The following is a 20,338-nucleotide window of genomic DNA, read 5'->3' as shown; positions in this document are numbered from 1 at the left end:
TGACACCAAAACAATTGTAGTTGTGAAAGAGTTCAGTTTGGAACAGGAACATCATTAGTTTAAAAGTATGGGTTTAAAAATGATTTTGTTCTTCAAAATGTTTAACTTTTGCTGGCTATGAGTCAGAAAAAATACAGCAAAGGCATTTTCTTTTTTCTCTTTGTATGTATCTTGTTCAGTTTCAGTATTCAGTACAATGAGTTTTCTGCAGTTGTGTAGCTTGCCACAGTGAAAGGAAGACAGCTAATGTTTTGGAATTCTCTAGATCTCAGTATAGTTAACTCCTGTTGTTTTGTGTTCCTTCTCTTTATGTTAAAAAAATTCTGTTGTATTTGTGATGGTGGATTTTGTGCAATGGATCCTGTTCAATTTCTTTTTTCCTTTTCTTTTCTTTACAGAAACTCAATTTTTCAGATGCCCTATGGGTGCGGAGATGCATCTTTGATATGGATTATATGTTTGGTCATCACCTACAATCTGAGTCAACAGAATGTGTGTGAAGAAATAACTGATGGAAGAAACAAGCTGAATGGCTACATCATCATAAGAAACTGATTTCAATATGTTTGTATTTCATGCCAGTAATCCAAGGCTGGGAAAGCCTAGTAGCCCAATATTGAAAAAAATCACATTTTTATAAAACCCAGGTAAAACCAACAAGTAGTCAGTGTATATTTTGCCATGTGCTCCCTGGTGATTTAGCATTGAATCTTTTAGCACACTGAAATAATGGTGTGAGGATTGGTAGACAATCCCCACCCTCCTCCCACCCTCCCCCATTCCCCAGCACACATCCAGCAACGCAGACTGTGTCAAGATGACCTCTGAGGAAATGACAGCATCTGTTCTTGTCTCTGTGGTCCAGGGTAAAGTGATACCCACTCAGGCAGCTGGAGATGAAAATAGTGAAAATGTTTTGGACACCAGTGTTATAAAAAGACATACTGATAGTCCAGGAAGGCAAACTACACACACTCACTCATACTTACACAGACTTGAAGAAGAAAGTCTTCAGGGTTCAGTACCCAAAATATTCTCCCTGGCAAAAGAACAACTGAGTAATGACAATAGTAATGAAAACATTTGGGAGAGGAACAGCTCTATCCCTGATTCAGTGGAATTTCTTAACATTAACTGTGACATTGTACAGAAAAACTACAAGAGTAATATCCCGTGCAGCCAGTTGTATAAATCTTGTGATCCTTTAGTAGGGGAAGAGGCATCCCTGAAAACTGGAATTCCTATTTCACTGGAAAGAGCCATGCTTGCTGAAATTCAGTTGAAAACAAATGGACCTTCGTTAAGAAGCCAGACAGCAGTAAATAAGAATGACAGCAATGATACTGATAAAGTGGCCTTTTTTCACTTTCATTGTGCCAGTGCAATGAATGTATCAAAGGGTTTGTGCAGTTTACACAACAGCTTCATTTTGAATGACTGCTTGCAGCCAGTAAGTGTTGGCAATGGTAACACCACTGGTTCCCCAGCCTGCACTTGCGGATTAATGGAGTTGACAAATAACTGTGAGAATGAAAATGGGCAGCAGTTGTTTGAAGATGCTTTAAGGGATAAGTATTTATATCTGGAAAGAGCACCACGAAAGGTTAGAGTGGCATGCTCAGGTCACAACTTCTGGGGAAATAACTTTACTGGAAGAATGCCCTCAAAGCCCTTTTTGAGCCATTTTGAAGACTGTAATGATAACTGTGAAGAAGGAATGGAGGAGGATTTTTTTAGAAACAAAAAGGAACGCTCTACTTTATTAATAAGACGTTTCTGTAAAAATGATAAAGAGGTTAAAAAATCAGTTTATACTGGAACAAGAGCAATTGTTAGGACTTTACCTTCAGGACACATAGGAACCGTTGCTTGGAGTTTCATTGAGCAAAGGAGAAACAACAGTGGCTTGAAGCTTTCTAGGATTACAACAGAACAGCTAACCAAAATTCAGTCCTTAATACAGTGGGAATTTAATTTCTTTTGTGAGAAGTCTTTATGGTATGAGGTAAGCTTTTAATAATGTTGTTTTGTTTTTTATTTTGTAAAAGTTTCGATACCCTGATGACCTTTTAATTGAAAAAACACTTAGTAATACTGAATAAGATGGTTACTTAACCACCTTGAACTTCATGAACTGCTTTTTAGAAGAATGGTTTCTCACCTTTTAAAATTCATTTTGTCTTAAAGCAGGCATGGGATAAAGTTTATACTTTTTTATCTGTATAAAATTTATACATACATATGTATGTATATACACATATCTATTTAAAATACAGAGAGGTACATATTTATACATACATGTATGTATAAATTTATGCCTTAATGTACATTATTTGTATATAAGAATTTAATACACCTAGATACAGATACAAAACTATATTTTGTATTTGAAATAGAAAATTTATTTAATGTGTGTTTATACATACATATATATATGTATATATAAAATCATAGAATGGTTAAGTTTGGAAGGGACCTTAAAGATCAGGTTCCAACCGTCCTGCTATGAGCAGGGACACTTCCCACGAGACCAGATTGCACAAAGCTTTATCCAACCTGGCCTTAATATAGGTAAATATAGTTGTATATATATGGCATATTTGTATTTATAAACATTTGATGGATATATTAATGATATAATAATTCCATTAAATAAATTATATTACATGCTAAGTGGCAGTATAATATTACAGTGAAGCATTTTGTGGTTCTGGAAAAAGTACTGCTTTGCATAAGTTACTGGTATTTATAATGCTTCCACACTTGCAAATAATTTAAAAAATAATGTGGTAGTTGAATAACTTCTATTAATGTGCTGATATTGCCCCAATTTGTATTCTCTTAAACTAGAGAATACAAAGAATTCTAATGCATATTAATGAATGCATAAATAATGATTGTAGAAATGGCATAGTGTATGCTTAATAAATTATTTTAAGTAGTGAAAGATTTTCTATGATGGTAGAAATTACATAGTTGTTTATGGAATCTGTAAAAAAGATTTTGACAACTGATTCTCAAGGATTCATCAGAAGTGTGACTGCCAAGAAAGAAAAGCCAGCAAGATGATGACAGCAAGAGAAACTCTTTCAAGAAAAGCGAGAGAAGAGACGTGTACGGAGTTTAGAAAAACAAGGATGTGTGATTTTTCTCTATTCAAATATGTGAATAAGAGAGGGGAGAATAACCAAGGTAAAGGAGAGTGTGGTCAGATAAGCTGTGCTTACAAACTAGCCCTGAATAAATAGAAGTTGAAAACTGGAAAAAAGTTCTAGCAGTTAGTGCTCAAATTGCAACAGCTTTCAGGACTGATAAGGAGGAAAATTTAATTCTGTAGAATCACAGAACCATTTAGGTTGGAATAATTTACATTTAAGATGGAGTCCAACTGTAAAACTGACTAAATGGATTGTATGAAATTTTGTCAATGATAAGAGAAGGATGGACTTGGTGTCTCAGAAACTCCACGAGAGTTGTGCCCTCCAGTAATAAATATCCTCTCATTCTTCTAGAAGCTTTTTTTTTTTTTCCATTTTAGTAATTGATTGAATAGTTCTATGAACATATATGTCAGGTTTTTGCACTAGCTGGCGAAGCTTTGTGGAACTCTTCATTATTGTGATGTTCACTATCCTGGTCAGTGAAAGTAAAACTTGGTACAGCACGTGCCCTGCACACATGGCTGAGTCAGCATTGTCCACACCTGCTGCATAATACTGAATGTATAGCATTTGGGGGTATGAGAGCTTTATTTTGAATATTTATTTTTTTTAGTGCATCTAGAAACTCAGAAATAAATATAATAAATATTCACTGAATAATTATTTAAATATGAAAAGTTCTGTCTAAGAATGAACAAAAGATTAACAGGCACAGTAAAGCACTTTGAATTGCAATGCACAGAATGCTTTCTCGTGGTTATAAAAAGCTTAAAACCACATTTCCAAGTATTTTATTCTTCCAAATGGTAACCACAGAAATTTTTCTCTTTATGTATAGTATGCATTAATAATTCTTAGCATTATTTTTTGTTATTTTAATGTAAAATATTATTTCTGCAGTAATATTTTGTGTTTATGTCTTATGAACATTCTAGATGTTTTTTACACAAACAGAGTAACTCAGTGGATCTGACAAGTAGATGGACCCATTGAACTTATGCACTGGGTTAAGATAATGAATTATGAGCATTTGTAGGATGCTTTCATGCTAATAATCAAGGGAAGAAGGAGAAAATAGTAAATGAATGTGGTAATTTGTTCTTTCCCCTTATCTCACCCTTTGAGTATGCATTCTGTTTGGAACAGCTAAGTGAACAGTAGTTCTGTTCTTCAAGGGGGAAAAAATTTGGAGAAATTAAGTTTTCATAGCAGTCCTGGTGTAACATGGAACAATAGAGACCTTTATGTTTTAAGTAGGAAAGTGTGGGTCTCATTTGTGCATATCCCTTACATAAAATTTCTAATGCTAATAAAGAAAGGCACTGAACTGTTGTCTTACTGAATATTTTCTTCATCTTTCCCTTCATATGAAGGTGGGACTGAGGCTTCGGATTATACAGAAAATACATGAAATTAAGTAGTTTTTAATATAGCAAATTACTACTGTTTATAGATATTTTATATGCAGATTTAAACTCATCTGCTCTGTATTTAATATATGTGTTATATGAAGAGAGAATATTTCTATGTCAAATATTTTTTCTAATTTTGCATGTAGTTTTTGCAGCTATATGCAATGCAGTATTTACCGTTGTCACATGGGTATGTGTAACTTGGCTGTTGTATCTCTCAACAAGAAATATGCTTGTCTCAATTGCAACAGTGCTCCTTCATTGGTACATATTAGTGATGTTGCAAATGCAAAGAATTTCCCACAGAAACAAATAATGAGAGTGCAAGCTTTGGTGTTGGCTTAGCTTGGCCTGGCACAATGTACTACAGCTTGAGTTCAGCTCAGCTGCATCATATTAGCGATCTGACTAAGTACAAAAGTTAGAGTTTCTGTAATCACTGAACCATCTGTGTCTGTGAGATGTTAGGTTCATAGTGCTCAAGTGCACTTCTCTTTTCCTGGTTTGGTGGTGTTTCTGCAGCAGTGCTAATGTAATATGACAAAAGTAGCCAGGTCCACTGTTGGCTAAGGTATTAAATTTGAGCAGCTCTGGGTTGCTGTGGTGGGCCTCTCTCAACCCAGGTAAGTGACCTCAAGATTTTCAGATGACAGCTACAACAACATAGCTCCAGTGCCTAATAGCAAAATTCTTTCATTAAACTTGTTTTGTAGGCGTCAGGACTGTCTTTGCTGTGTCATTACATTCCTGATGCCAGAAGTTTGAGCTTTAAGAGGCAAGAATTCTAGTGGCTTGCTTAACTCTGCTCAGATAGAAGTTTGCACACCAATACATCTTTCGGTCTTCATAGCTGCTAAGGCTACTGAAATGCCAAATACTAATAAGGCAACAATTACTATAAACTTTATTGCCCAACATCTGTTTCCAGATAGAATAATGATTTTATTATAGATATAGTTTGTAGGAATGTCTGTAATGCTTTTATTATTCATGTGCAAAATAAATATAATGCAAGGACTTGTGACTATGCATAGCTAATATAAGGAGTCTTGTATTAAAATTGATTTCCATATAGTTGAGCTATAGTCAGTTGGTGGACTCTTAACAAACAGCTAAGGAGAGAAAAAAGATTTGGAGGTTAAAAAATTTTACTATCCTGTTTCCTAATGCAATGTCTAAAATAGTAATCTTGGATTGTATTTTAAAAAAAAACAGCTAGGCACAAGTTCATTTTAATAGATGTTATTTATCTGAATTTAGTCTTAATTCAGAATTAAAGTCAGTATTTTGTCATTTGTAATTAAAGTAAATATTAATCTTAGTTTTGAACCTATAGAGAGCTTGATTTCCTCTGCCCTATGTCCCCCATGCCCCCATCCTCTGCCAGAGATGTATCAGCAACTCTAGTCAGTGTGTCTTTATCTTACATGCATTTCTGGCATGTCTGAAAAGATAGATTCAGTGTTTCACTATCAGGCATGGAAATGGCATTTGCTTTGACTGTTCTGAGAACCATTTGTAACTAAACAAATACAGGAGCACTTTACATCAAATGCTAATATAAATGTTTATGAACAAAGGTTAGTAGTAGTTAGTAGTTTTTCTCAGGTGTTTGGTTTATTGTAACCTTTTATTGTCAATATTTTGTCAGAACAGATATTACCCTCTTTTTTATTTAGTAATAGCTTGGAAGAGATTCTTTCCTAGTGCATTGAAAACACAATGTATATAATTAAGAGGCCTGGGTTGATTCTTAAGAAATGAAACAAAAACATGAAAGCATCTGATTTACCCCCTACTAATGATAATAAGCACAAGAGTTCCTGTGTTTAATTCAGATGACAGATCTGATTTGATAGAACAGACCCAAACTTGGTGATGTGGCCGCATGAAGTCACCTGGCAATATGGGTCTTACTAATGAAGTTATTCTGCCAGACTGAAATTCACAACACATGAAGCAGCCTAAAAAAATAATTCTTACAGGCTTTATTGTCTTAGTTTTTTTATGATTGTTTCTGCGGGATTTTCAGGTACAGATTTGCTGTGATACCATCTTTCTCTTAGGATTATGTGATTTTCCCAAAGGTTTTTCCTTCTTGCTCTGTATTTTAGAACATTGATTTCTTTAAGCAGACTTCTACTCTCTTAACTCTCAGTTTTGCATGTGTACCTAAATTGTAACACTGCTCTTTGTGCTAAAAGCTTATGCCATACTTGTACATATATATATATGTGTACATATATGTAAGATAATTTGTGATTCTATATTGTAGACTGCAAACAGGTTAGGGGGTTGAGATTTTTATTTTTCCACTTTAAAAAAAAAGCTTCTTGTCCAACACACTAAAAGGAATTTACAGGCAAAATATGACATAAAGCAAATAATCTGCAAGTGGTTGGGGTTCTCCTCCACTCTAAAAATTATATTCAAAATCTTATTCTGCATGAGTATTTGTTGCTAATATGGTTATGTTTTTTAGACATAAAGGTGTATATTCATGCATTAAAGTAGTTAATAGGTATGGGTGAGCTGGGTTTTGTTGTACCTGGATCATGTGGTTCTTGCTTTTTGAATAAGATTTGCTGTCTTTTTTTTAAAGAAAAAAAGTTTATGAGCAAAATTGACTATGGGAAAAAAAACAGGGAAGCAAAAGAGAAGCCAAATAGGCATTAAATTATGTTTTCCCTTCAGTAGGTACTGTAAAAATAAATTGAACTTTGTTAAACAAAGCTTTATACTTATATTTGCTTTGGGTCGAATTACTCCAGTTTTAAAGGCTAGCTTTAAAAATGGAAAATTTACCCTCTGTCTGTAGAAGTAGTCAGTTTTATTACCATACTGTGTGATGGAGTTAGAGATAAATCTCTTAATACTTTGTATTATTTTGTAGCTGCCTCCTAGCTTTAATAATTGTGAGCTGAATTATGAACAATAAGTTTTAGCTGTGAGCACACTTAGAGCCAATAGTGTGGGAGTCTTGGCAAGACTGTTATATTATGCCTTCAGTTTTTCCATATTTTCTGACTTTCCTTTTAGTGACTGTTCATTAACTGTAAAGAAGCATGAAGATCTGTTTTAGAAAATGTCCCTGCAGCACGTTAAAGAGTTCATTATAGAGTGTTAGAGTTGGACACTCTTCTAAATTCTTTCTCGGTTGAAACTAAGTTATCCCCATTACCTATATGAACTGTTGAAAAGTTTGGGTTGCTTACTCTGGTATGAGCAAATAAAAAACTGTGCTATGTAAAGATCACTCTGTTGGTGAGTGAATAATTAAAATTTGAATTTATGAGTTTTCATGTATGTTTTAATTTATCTTGCTTTTCTAAAGTCTTTCAGGATCTTTTAAAAAGAAAGTTTTCTGAAGTGGAATAAACTCAGGTTGACAATAATTGTATGCATTCGTCTTATCTGTATGAAATTTCAGGAAGGTCTTAAAGGAAAATCTCTGCTGTAAAATTTTAATTGCCATACTGTCTAAGGCCTCCGCCATGAGATACAAGGCTATTTGGTTTCTCTTATTTGTGAAATGGACAGTTATGAGCATCTGGTCACAAGTAATTTTGCTTGAAAGTACAGACTGGTGACTGCTTAAAGAAGTAACAATCAAACATAATTCAGCCGTTAGGTACTCTCCAAGTACATTGGAGCTGGAGTATCAAGGGATAGGAGAGCTCTGAGGGTGCTCCCACACCGGCCAAAGCTGATTACATCAGTACTGCACTTGGAACCAGCGTGACTCAGGGCAGTGCGACAGTGTGCAGCTTTCATCAGGAATGTTGGAAGTGGGGCAGTTTGGAAACAAACATTTCAGCTTTGGCATGTGTAACTACTTCCTTATTTTTTTTATTTTTCTTTTCCTTCTAATAATTTCACTAGAAAATGATATAGTTAGAAGCAATTTCTTAGCTACAGAACACGTATGAGACAGTGCTCATATGGCTGTGCAAATTATGTGAAAATGTAAATTTTTAAAATATTTTGAACCGTAACCAGATAGCAATAATTTTTTAACTGAAGCTGCAAACTCACTTTTTAGATGCACTCATCAATTCCCTAGCTGAGTATGAGAGAGAAAAGTATGTAGGTTTGTTGGATTGGCTTGTGATTCTTATTTACAGATAGTGTTCTTGTCTTCCCATTTTTGGGAGTCTATAAGAGTCTTGTAATCTCTGGAGTTACATCACCTATTCTAAAAACTCAAAATTTCTTTAGTACAGCAAATACTCAAAGATGCATAACTACAAATAAGTTTGCTGTTGTAGTATGGGAACATGCAACAGTAATGAGAAAATTTAGTTTTATCTTGAAATCAGCACATGAACTCATTGCAGGACTCTGAACAATCTTATTAACTCTTGTGAAAAAAATATGGTTTTTATTTTATTTTTTCTTCCTCTTTAGCTTTTCCAGTAACTAATACCCATTGACTTTGCCAACGTATGGACTTTGAATCCACAGTAGAACAATGTGAGCTTCTTTTAATATGATTAAACGTACTCTTCATGATTATTTTTTCCTCCTGACACTTTAAACATTTTCAAGAAATCACAACAGATACAGACCTTCATTAGTGAAGTGTGGTCAAAACAAAGGCTGTATTATTAGCTGCTCTAGTTTTATGTTACAGCAGTTTTAGTTCTTTAAGTATTTAGGAATTCCCTTAAAGGATTAGAGAATGGGTGAAATTCTGGTCATACTGTAATCTATTAAAAATCTCCTATTGGGATAATGTTACTTGATGGGAGAAAAAGAAGCATGTGCAAAGTGAAGCTGTTCGCTTCATGGGAGCCCTAATTTTATGTCAGACATTTTAATAAAGAGATACATGCCAAACTTCTATTAAGGAGTTTTGAATCTATAATTTTAAACTAAAAATGTTGTCTGTATAAATATGTATAGAGCATATAATTCAGGTGGGATCATGAACTTATTTATAAATCTTCGGTTGCATAAAGCTGTTCTTTATGGTTTGTGTTACCACTCTGCTTTGAAGCCCTACTTCTTGACTTGAATCTGTTATCCTAGCTGTTTTACAAACAAGTGATGATCTCATCTGTTCTATAGTCTTAGAAGCAGTTAGTTGTTTGTGAGCTCATTCAGGTTTTGGAGAGGATAAACTTCTCCCAAACACTCTCCATATGTTGTGGCATCTCAGTAAGCTTAGTAGCTGTGTGCTGCACTGTAGTCTGCAGAAGGGAGATACCCTGTTTCCAGTGGAGGGCAGGAGGGAAGGAAAAACATTTTCCTACCACTTCGATCTGCTAGTATTTGGAAATTTTAGAGTTACATGCATTAAAGCAAAGATGTGTGTAGCCAATCAACAGTAAAATACTTATAGTCTGAATGATAATTCTGAGTAGTTTTTCTTTCAGCAAAAACATAAGAATGTATCTGAGCTGTAGAGAGTTGTGCTAAATATGGTTGTGACTTGGATCAAGAAAAAGACCCCTGAGAGAAAACTGTCATCAGTCTTCTCTGTTTTAAATTAGGAATTTATCTTGAGTAACTTTGCAGACTTAGAGCATGATGCTACAAACTTGAGGCCATTATAGTTCTGACCCCTGTGCATATGTAAGATATTACTTAATGTAAGCACATTATTGTTGCCATGGGAACCATAATATTGAGCTTCATGTCTCTTGTTTACAGTCTTGAGATTGTACTAGGTGGCTTGTGTATGTAAATGTGTATATTTTAAGGGGAAAAATATTGTTTCATGAACATTCAGAATTTTTCCCTTTAATGAAATTAACTTGTATTCTTTCTCACCTATGTGTCTTTTTGAAACTGAACTTACTTAAAAATGCAGTCAGGAAGAACCACGGGTATGCAAAATCTTTTACAACATGAAGATTTCATTGTCATCTAATGGTTTGCCAGCAGCATAAAGGAGGCTTAGGACTGTTAGCATCAAATCACTCAGCAGGTTGAAGCTGTAGAAGAGAAAGGTAGAGGTTATCAGGAAGCAAGAAATATAACATGAATCATATTTAATGCATCGAAGTATTAATTTTCTTACTCTCTGGCAGTCCAGAAAGAGAGGGGTTTTGATTCTTTCCTTTTTTCCCATTTAACCAACAGGTTGGAGATGGACTTAAAACAATTTTAATGCTTTCTTTGAGCAACAAAGTTCTTTAGGCTCTTGCCTTTAACAGGCATTTGTGAATAATTTCAAATTTAGTTTATCTTGCACAGTATTTCTTTGCCATTGGTTTGGAAAAACTGCAAATCCAACCTTTGTAAATGATCATTAGTTTAAGGGTTTTTTTGGTTTTGAACACATTTCTTATCACACTTTAGCTTTGACCAGCTGTTTCCTGATTTTTCTCCCAGTGGCTTAGCTGCTGAGGATATAAATGCAGCAATGGTTTGTTTAGAATTAAAATTACCTTTATGAAATTTTGGAAGTTTTAAAAAAATAAGTAGGACACCATTAGAAGTAAACTTACGGTGAAATTCAGAAAATGAAGTACTCTTTGTACCTAGGTCATTCATAGATTATAAGGCTTTTGCTACATAGGGAGCTCTTTTCATACAAGGCAATTAATCCGGCATCGGAAACACCAGGGTGAAACTTTGTGCAGGGAATTTGGGTGTGTGTGACAATTTTTAAGCAGTTCCAAGTTTGTGTTCATATGGGAATATTTTGATTTATCTGATCTGTGATCTCCATAATGACCTGACCATTACATCATTTTTGTCCTTTTCAACCTCCCTCTCCACCCCCATCTTGGATTTTTGGACTCATTTGGATAGAGCATATGTTCATTTTTGTAGTAATACAAACTGGGAAATTTAGAATTGAGTTTATATATGTATGTTTGCAGAATAAAGCAGGGCAGTCTAGCAGGGAAGAGGTGCATATTACATGTCTGTTAGGTTTGGCTTGTGTAGTACACTTGGTTTCTTCGTAGTGAACTTACTCCACATCCAAACAGACAGCAGCTACATTTTGTCCTGGCTTCAGACAGCTTTCTTCAGGACCTTGAAATGAGTTGTTTACTAACCTGAAAGGTGTCAATGTAGATAGTAATGAAAACATTGCCCTCAGTGTTCAAAATTGAGGTTGACACTAGGTAGGATAGTGGAAGAATCACTTGTTATCTGTTCTTTTTTTTTATCCTAGTGTAGCAGGCTGTTTAGTGGAATGTAGAAACACCTGTCCCTTGCTCTGCTTAATCCCCCCGGTGACCTAAGTGGTGAGACCTTATTTAGTCAGCACCCTCTGGCCTGATAGAAAAGCACACAATCAGAGACAGTTGATAGAATGTCAACTCCTTGGAATGAGGGTTTGAAATGTTCCATACCTGCTAGGTCACAGACTACCAAGTAGCAGAGAAAGAGCTGGCGCTTTGATTTGGGGGAGGGTTTCCAGCTCCAGAACCTTAGAGCATGCGTCTGTTCCCCTAGACAAGGTGCTCTATAACTCAACTGTTTCTTTTCTTTACCCATTTATAGGCCTTATCCCATACCATTTTTAAGGCCCTGCAGATTTCTACAAATGCCAGCCTTGACAGCATTTAAATCGGGGTGTGGTCCAACTGTTGCTGTGTGAAAAAGGCTCACCTTGGCAGTTTGCAGTGTCTTCATTTCCCTATGGCTTTTCCAGGCTCCTTCTCCACAGGTTCCTTTTGGTTGATGATTCCCAAGTTCTGCTCCCTCTTTCAAAGCTTCCTGACCTTGGAAGTCTGCAGAGTTTCTTGTTACATTCTGTAAGAGGAAGAGGGGAGTGTTCCCCTCCCCATCTTGAAAACTCTAGTTTTTTATAACTTCTCCTAACTAATTTTGCTCTTTTGACTTCAAGCCCATCAGTATCTGTCTATTCTGTCTGTTCTGGTTTGCCAGTGCCATTCTTGAGCTCACCTTCAGCTTGCTTACTATTCCCTTGACTAGTGGTCTTTATGGACCCTCCTTTATCCTTCAGTCTTATGTAGAGAACAGACTTCCCAATGTATTCCCCTCTTGTTCTTTATTACTAGATAGCATTTTCTCATCCTATTCACAGTCTACTCTTCAGCTGAGTCTAGTAGTTCTTCGTGCATTTTTGTGGTCCATCTTTCTTCAGTTCATACAAATTTTACGTGTGACATCCTCACCATTTCTAGCTTTTATATTTGGTCCTAGGTTTGTTGGTTTTTTTGGTCCTGTGTTCTTTTTGGGGATTTTTTTTCTAATGAAGGTTAATAAACAGTGTTTAAACTTCACATTGGATGATTGATATGCACATAATTGTAGTATTACACTTTTAGACTGAAATTAGCTTTCCAAAAGAGCTGGTATTTTTGGCTGAATTTAAATGTCCATTTCATCAAACTATTGTAGAGAATAGTAAATTTGTAACTTTTTTTCCTTTTGTACTCGTCAGGAAAAAAGATGCTTGCTAGTGAATATTTATATTAAACTTTAATGACCAGATTTCTCTGATCCCTGCTTAAGTTAAATTTCTTCAGTCTGTAAAAAAACACAAGGAAAACCACAGCCAAGATGAAAGCAGATTCACAGGAAATAACCATGTGGTTGTGACTCAGTGGATCCAAGAGAATAAAAATGAAAGAAACCCAAACATTTTCCATTGAATAAAAGAAGTGGAAATTGATTTAGCAGTACTGAGCAGAATGTGCTAATGAGATATGAGAGGTAGTTAACTGAAAGAACTAGTGAAAAGGAGCCAGTGTTCTATGAAAAACTTGGAAGGAAAATAAAAGAGAGAGTTGACAAAGAGTCCTTTGAGTTTTGGAACTTTAAAAATGTAGAGAGCAAAAGCCAACAACAAAATCTTATTTCCAAACCTAACCAAAACTAAAGGTTTTACTGTTTTTCTATGGAGCTGAGACATATGTAAACCAGTGCTAGTAGTTTGGTGATGGTTGTGTACAAAGGTTCCATTTTCAAGTAGAAATATAAAGAAAATTTAAAAGAATTTCAAGAGAGATAATTAGTCATCATTTGATTTCTAAGCCATTATGAGTTAAGGCACTCTGGCAAGGATTGATGTGACAAGGCCAAGGATGTGTGGCAAGGCTCAGTAATTGGGCTTATTTTGCTAGCTTTTTGGGTTTTAAATTAGATTGTTTTATAGGCTTTCTTTCCCTCCCCCCCCCGGGAATATTTTCTGCTGTGAAAGTGATGAAAATAGCATGCTTGAAAAAAATATTTTCAAATCTGCAAGAAGAGTTTCTGAGTCTCAGGTTTGAAAAAAATCAGTTTTAAATTCTTATCTGGGCAGCAAATGAAATTAAAGAAAATAAAATTTAATTTTGGAAAACTTAAAATAACTATTTCTTAGAAGACTAAGATGAAGCATATTAGAAAATTCAACAGTGTTATTGATACCTTGAGTCTCTGCTTTCCAGAGATTTAGACTTCCACCTGTCTCCCAGAGTGGATGGGCAGAGCTCCCAAACTTTTCTTTCTCATATATTACCATTATCATGGTAGCAGCAGTACTTAACATGTGCACATGCAAGCTTAGATGACATTTGTGTATCATTTAATAGGATGTGCATCACAGCATGGAAACTCATGACTGAGTCCATTATTAGGCTGGGTCAAATTTTGTAGTTTTTGACTGAGATTATTTGCTTCATGTTCTGTTAATACATACTGTGTTGGCCCAAATCTAGGGCAATCCAGACCTTTAGTTGGTTTTGGTTTTTTGATAACAGAAGAAAGTTTCTCTTTTATCTGGTCTTGTGTAGTTAGAGGATCTCCTTATTAGTATGTCTGTTAACACACATACTTCAGCTGTTGATTCTCTGCATTTATTAACACAAGACCTAGTTAAGAATGAAGGGAGTAAAAGAAACTCTTTTATGTTTCCTCCTGAGTCAAGTTTGATTGCAGAACTTGCATCAAATCAAATGGCTCTAGGACCATGAGACTTTATAGATCTCTGGTTCAAAGGCTAATTGTTCCAACTTGCTATTGTCCAAACAGCTGCTGACATGATGTCTAACATGATGCCTTTGTCTTAGCTAAATACCATGGACAGATGCAAATGATCTAACTGATGTCAGTCAAAGGGGGCCTGGAGGATTGAACTATTTTATCAGAGCTGATACCCCAAAACAGCAGGGAGGTGGTGTGAGAACGTTTTGTTTTTACAGTAATTCTCATGATACTTTTTCTGAAGGTAGAATTCACTCTTTAGTACTATTAAAAATAAATAAATATAGGCAAAGTTTTTAGATACAGGCATTCAAATTAGACACCAAAAATTAATGGTTAGTCTACTGGATAAAGCTATCATGATTTAGAGGTGCTGAATGCCTTGTATTTCTCCTAATCAGACCAGCAACATTTAGAAATCTTAGGGTTTTGCAGGTTTGATTTTAGGAGCCCAATCTGAAAATTTGGGCCTAAATTCTACTGAAACATTATCTCAAAATGCTGACCAGGTTTCTTTCTGTTTGACCACAATATTACATTACCGTCATCACTGATTTTGAGTCAGACTTGATTTGCGTAATATATACATGCACACACGCGCACACACACATATATTTTCAAATAATAAGTAGCTGTGAATATCTGATACAATACCTGTATGGATAATACAACTTCATTAGAGAACCTGGACAAAGTATAGTGGTGGAAGAATCCTTGTATTACATTTATGCTGACCCACATATCTGCAAATATAAGTTTTACAGGTGTAACTTTCCGGGTATAACTGTATTAGCATTTCTGCGATAGGAGAGGAAAAGCTAAGATTTCAAAACAGCTCATAGATGATTATGTGTATTGGAAATGTGAAAATGAATTAATTTTTCCTTTACCAATTATAACACATACCTGTTCATTTGTTGGGACTGTATAAATTCTGAACTATTATTGAAATATGTACATGAAGTAAAAAGAAACAGGAAAAGTCTGATCTTCACCCATGTCACATGTTTGATGATACTTGAAACAAAATGTGAAGCGTATGCCATCTGGTGGATAGAATTATTCATACAATTTATTGGTAAACAATATATTTAAGAAGCAGTTTCTAATAATGTTTTAAATCTATTTCTATTCTGTGCAGCATTATCACTTTTAATTCGCTTGGGTGGATATGTTTTTAGTTGGAAGTAAAGGGGGAGAACTGAAAACTGAATTCCTGTGTTATTTGAAATACAAAATCAAATTCCACACTTGGCTTTGGTGATTAGTGAACTGAATACTTGGAAGAAAAACAAAAACCATTTTCCCCCACTTCAAAATTCTAAAAACGTTTAAAAACACGTGCCAGTTAGTCAAAGATCTCTCATACACCTTTTCAAGCCCCTGCCTTGTTGCAAATTGTTACCTGTTTGCCAGGGTCTTTGCAGAAAGCCTGGCTGTAGCACTGCCTCCTCACAGGTGTGGCGGGTGTTCCTGGAGTAGCGTTTCAGAGCCCGCTATCTCAGGTCACACAGCAGCTCTCAGGTTCCTTTGCCTGCAGGTCAGAATCACTTTCTCATAGCTCTTTGGGGCAGTTTCTTCAAGTACCATATTATACAGAAAGTCATGCTTTACAAAAAGGTTAGCCTGCAACTAGATGTGAATGCAGACATGACTCGTGTATTTTAAAAACTGAGATTAGGCAGATACAGTAAAGAGTGTGGCCAGTATGAATATTTTTCTTTTCATACAGTGGTCCATGACATCAGGATACACATTTCAGGATGATTTACAGAATAAGCATGGTGTGGGTTCACAAGTGGACCCAGTTAATGTATATTGATTCTGGTAGGGAATCGCTGTTTTATTGGTGGATAGTTTTTATTATTTGCTCTTTTAGTGAGTATGAAATCTTAACAACTTGTTATGTACTGCAAGACTGACATCATAGCTCCCTCTTTTTTTCTTTAGACAGATCAAACCTACTACATTAAATTTATTTTTTCTGAACTTATTTTTGGCATGTTAGAAAAGAATTGGGAAAGTACTTCATAATGTCTTTTATACCATGATTTACTACAGATCTGATCAAATAAAAGCACATTTATGCTTATAGTCTGAAAAGGAATTAATTATTCAAATACACTGTAATCAGTGCATGTGTGAAAGGGAATTGTCATCACAATGTTATGTCATTGTTCTATTAGCTAATGTAATGGCAAGGAGAGAGCTGAAATACAACACAATGAAGAAAACAGGTAATTTTATTGCTTCCACATGCTCCATATTTCTCAGAGGTAGCTCAGGTGTCTGCACTGTGCTGCACCACATTCCCAGCTCAGAAGGTTTATTAGTTCAGTTATGGTGTGCAAACAAGATGGAAATTTAATTGCACATGGAAACATTCATGGTTTATTTTATTACTGGAAGTAACTGGCTACTTTAAAGTATTTAAAGAGATTGTACTTGACAGTATATGTGCCTACAGTAGGCTGAGCAGACAGATTAGATGTGACTCCAAACTTCATGACTGTTATTCTTCTTTTAACTAGTTTGTTTCTCAACATTCAAAGATAAATAACGTTTAAAAATCCAGAAGAACAAGCGTTCACGTTATTTGCAAAACTTACAGTTGAAGTGTTTCTACACTGCAGTATAACAGAGCTTTCTTCTGAGCTAAGCTGCTTTGGCGCTTTTCTGTGTCGAAACTTTAATGAAGGAACAGCCTGTACAAACTTGCCCACTTTTAACTGTTTCACTGGTCAGGAAGCCCATGTTCAGTAGAGCATTGCTAACATGGCTACAGGTTTGCACTTCTTCCCCTGGTCCAGAATTATTTCAGAATCACTTGTATGTTGCATTTGGGATAAATTATCTGGGTTTCACTATGAACCTTACTGTGTCTAAAGTATTTTATATGATTATTTATCCTCAAAAAAATCAATCTGGCTAAATGATGGTCAGCCAAAGGAGAAATGCAAGTGAATTCTGGGGATAAACAAACCTAGAGATTATTAAAAAAAAAAAAAAAAAAGGGGTGAGTATTTGGGGTAGATAAGTTTTCCTTGTCTTTTGGGGGGAGAGAGGGAAGTGTTTGTATGGTAGTTAAAACATATTACAAGATTCCTTCAGATGTTTTGTGGTGAAGCCCTCTTCCACTTTCATAGAAAAAAACTGAGCAGAAATTTTCTTGTTTTCACTTACAACTTAAGAGCATATTTAGGGAGGCAGGTCTTTTTCCACCTTATCAGACCAAGCAGAAGAGAGTCTCATGATACTGTGTGTCGGTTAGTCTAGATCCCACTTTTTATTTAGAAGAGTACAGTCCATGGAGTATATGTCAAACATTACATTTGAGATTTCACATACACACACACATCCCCCAGCCCCATCACCAGCTTGGGAATCTTTCAAGAATGGTTTAAAGTTGGGGTTTGGTATTTTGCTAACTTTCTTCTACAAACCAGACAAAATAATCTTGCCCTGAGGTGAATTTGCCCATCATGGAGCAAACTTCTCTAGCTTTTTGTGCTTAAATGGTTTGAAGAGAGGTGATATTTTCTTTTGGATAGTGTCATGTCATGGCAGTTATGTTTATACAAATATAAACAAAAAGATTATTTAATCTGAACAAAGTATCTGAATATAAAGTATTTATTCAGTTTGCTTTGTTTTATTCTGTAAAATGTCCTCTATATTCACATATATATTTAAAAACATTTAAAATCTGTACTTATGAATATGTGCTTGGCAAAATGATGCAAACCACTATTTTATATAAAGAACAGTGCAAACACTAAATAAGATAGATTGTATAAAAGAAAAAAATGTATTTTTTTTCAAGCTTCACTACTATGCATTTCAAGAAGTTGTGGCTTTAAAGTAAAAATATTTACAAAAGGTTACTCAAACCTCAATACAGCCTGTGAATTTCAAAAAAACATTGGAATAATCATTCCTTGAAGTCTTCATTAGAAGATACTTAGATGTTGGAGTTCAGATTCCTTTTGGAAAATGGAATGGCTATTTTACTTTTCACTAAATTGAATGAGATTGTGGGCAAAGCTTTTTACTTGTTAGTACTATTGTCATAGCTATAGAAATCAGTTTTCCTACCAGTAGATGGAATCAGATGAAAATCTTAACTATTAAACACAGTGTGTAGCTGTGTTTTCTCATCTGGCCAAAAGAAATCATCTGAGTAGCTCCAGTTTTGGAGTTTGCAAAGAATAGCAGCTTTCTTAAAAAAACAACCAAACAAAACAAAACACAACAAAAACCCACAAACACAAAAAAAACCAAAACAGAAAACCCCAAAACATTTAGCTCAGAAGAATGCAAATTAGGTTGATATAAAGTTAGCATTTCTATATAGGCATAGTATGACTTTGATACTGGTCCCCTATGCGCACTTTTGGAGAGTACTGGAGGGGTTACTAATGTTTGATTATATGATGTTTACCACTGTCAGACTGTAAAACTTTCTTCTGGATGCTTTCTTAGGGTCTTGTTTTGATATTTTTGCACTGTTTGAGTGAAAGAAAATCCAGGTATTTGTTAATATCCATACTTGTCCAGGGGCAGTTTCTTCTGGGCAACATTTTTTTTTGTTCTCCCCGCAAAAATTTAAAACAAAAATTTTCAAACTGTTAAAACTGACCTCTATGATGCAAAATATAAGAGCCCAAAAATTAGGAGCATGTGAGCTTCATAGACACTATTTCAGAAAATAATTCTGATCATTTTTCTATTTTTTTAAAATTACATTTGTTTTCAGACCTCTTATGAAGAAAGTTGGCACTATATTTTCTTTATATGTCTCAGAAGCATTAATAAGGAAAAAAAAGGAAAAAGGAATGAAGGTTTCTCAGTTACATTGTGTATGAAGTTTTGGCAGTGTTGATTCTTTCTTAATTTTATGTATAATTATTAAGAGGATTGTTGTATATCTGTATCTCCTCTGAAAATTCTGAGTCTGTGTATGAAACTCAATCTGAGTGACTGATTAATGCGTGCATCAGTTTACCATCAGAAGAGGTACGTAATTCCTTGGAAAGATCAAGCAGCAGACAAAGGCTTATCTAGCCTTGTAGTTGTGCCAGTTGAAGGAGCATTATTCAGTGAAGAGAGAGATAATGGAAGACAGAAGTTCCAGATTTTCTTTCGGACTCTCTTCTGAATAGTTGTTGTTTCCAAGATATTACTTAGATACCTGCTTTCTCCACTTCTGCTCTGTTTGTAAAACTATAGTATTATTATGTAGTATTATGTACTGATTTTGGGGAATAGGAAGTAGGAAATATACAAGAAAGAAAACATCAGTGTCTTTAGTTATGGACATTTCTGGCAATGCTTTAAAGCAGACTTTCCAGTTGGTCTTCATCAGGTATAAAAAGTGCAAGCTAAATTTCAGTCTGATTTTCTGAATTCTTCCATAACGGTCTCCTGAATTTTTGTCTTCCTTCATTCTTACCAGTGATTTTATGAGCTGAAGAGTTCCCATTTATGTTCTTGGAGGAAATAACTTTTCATGGGAATGTTTTTCTCTTTTCACTAAAGACAAGCTTTCCAGGCATGGCTTGGATCAAATTATACAGAATATTTGTGATGAAAAGCATAAGTTACTGGAGCTCAAAACATAGCTCACACTTTCTCAGTGAGAGGACTGGCGTACTTAACGTATTGCAAATGGATGTCTTGGTACAGAGACAGCTTCCAAAATGTCTAAGAAACTAAAGCCCTTTGAGACAGACTTACACAGACAAGTTTCATGAAAAGTATGTGGGAGAACTTCTAACATCAGACTTCTGCATCTGTGTTTTTCTACTTTGGGACAGACTTGGCAAGGAAACCAAAGAGGTTATGTTGGATGTTGTCTTTTTTTTTTTTTTT

At 35.1% G+C, this 20,338-nt stretch overlaps 1 protein-coding gene across 1 annotated transcript in view; it reads left to right on the top strand.

The window, feature by feature from the left end:
* The first annotated feature begins 817 nt into the window (after window positions 1–817).
* The window catches only part of PLCE1 (phospholipase C, epsilon 1), a 115,876-nt gene continuing 96,355 nt past the window's right edge, over window positions 818–20,338 (top strand). The window contains exon 1 of the mRNA XM_010000037.1: window positions 818–2,005. Coding sequence (XP_009998339.1) covers window positions 818–2,005 — 1,188 coding nt within the window. The remainder of the gene's footprint in view (window positions 2,006–20,338) is intronic.

The sequence above is a fragment of the Chaetura pelagica genome, unplaced genomic scaffold, assembly GCF_000747805.2.
Source record: "Chaetura pelagica isolate M959 unplaced genomic scaffold, ChaPel_1.0 scaffold436, whole genome shotgun sequence".
Classification (NCBI taxonomy): domain Eukaryota; kingdom Metazoa; phylum Chordata; class Aves; order Apodiformes; family Apodidae; genus Chaetura; species Chaetura pelagica.
The sequence above is the reverse complement of the archived record's forward strand: the minus strand, read 5'-3'. Positions and strand labels throughout refer to the sequence as shown.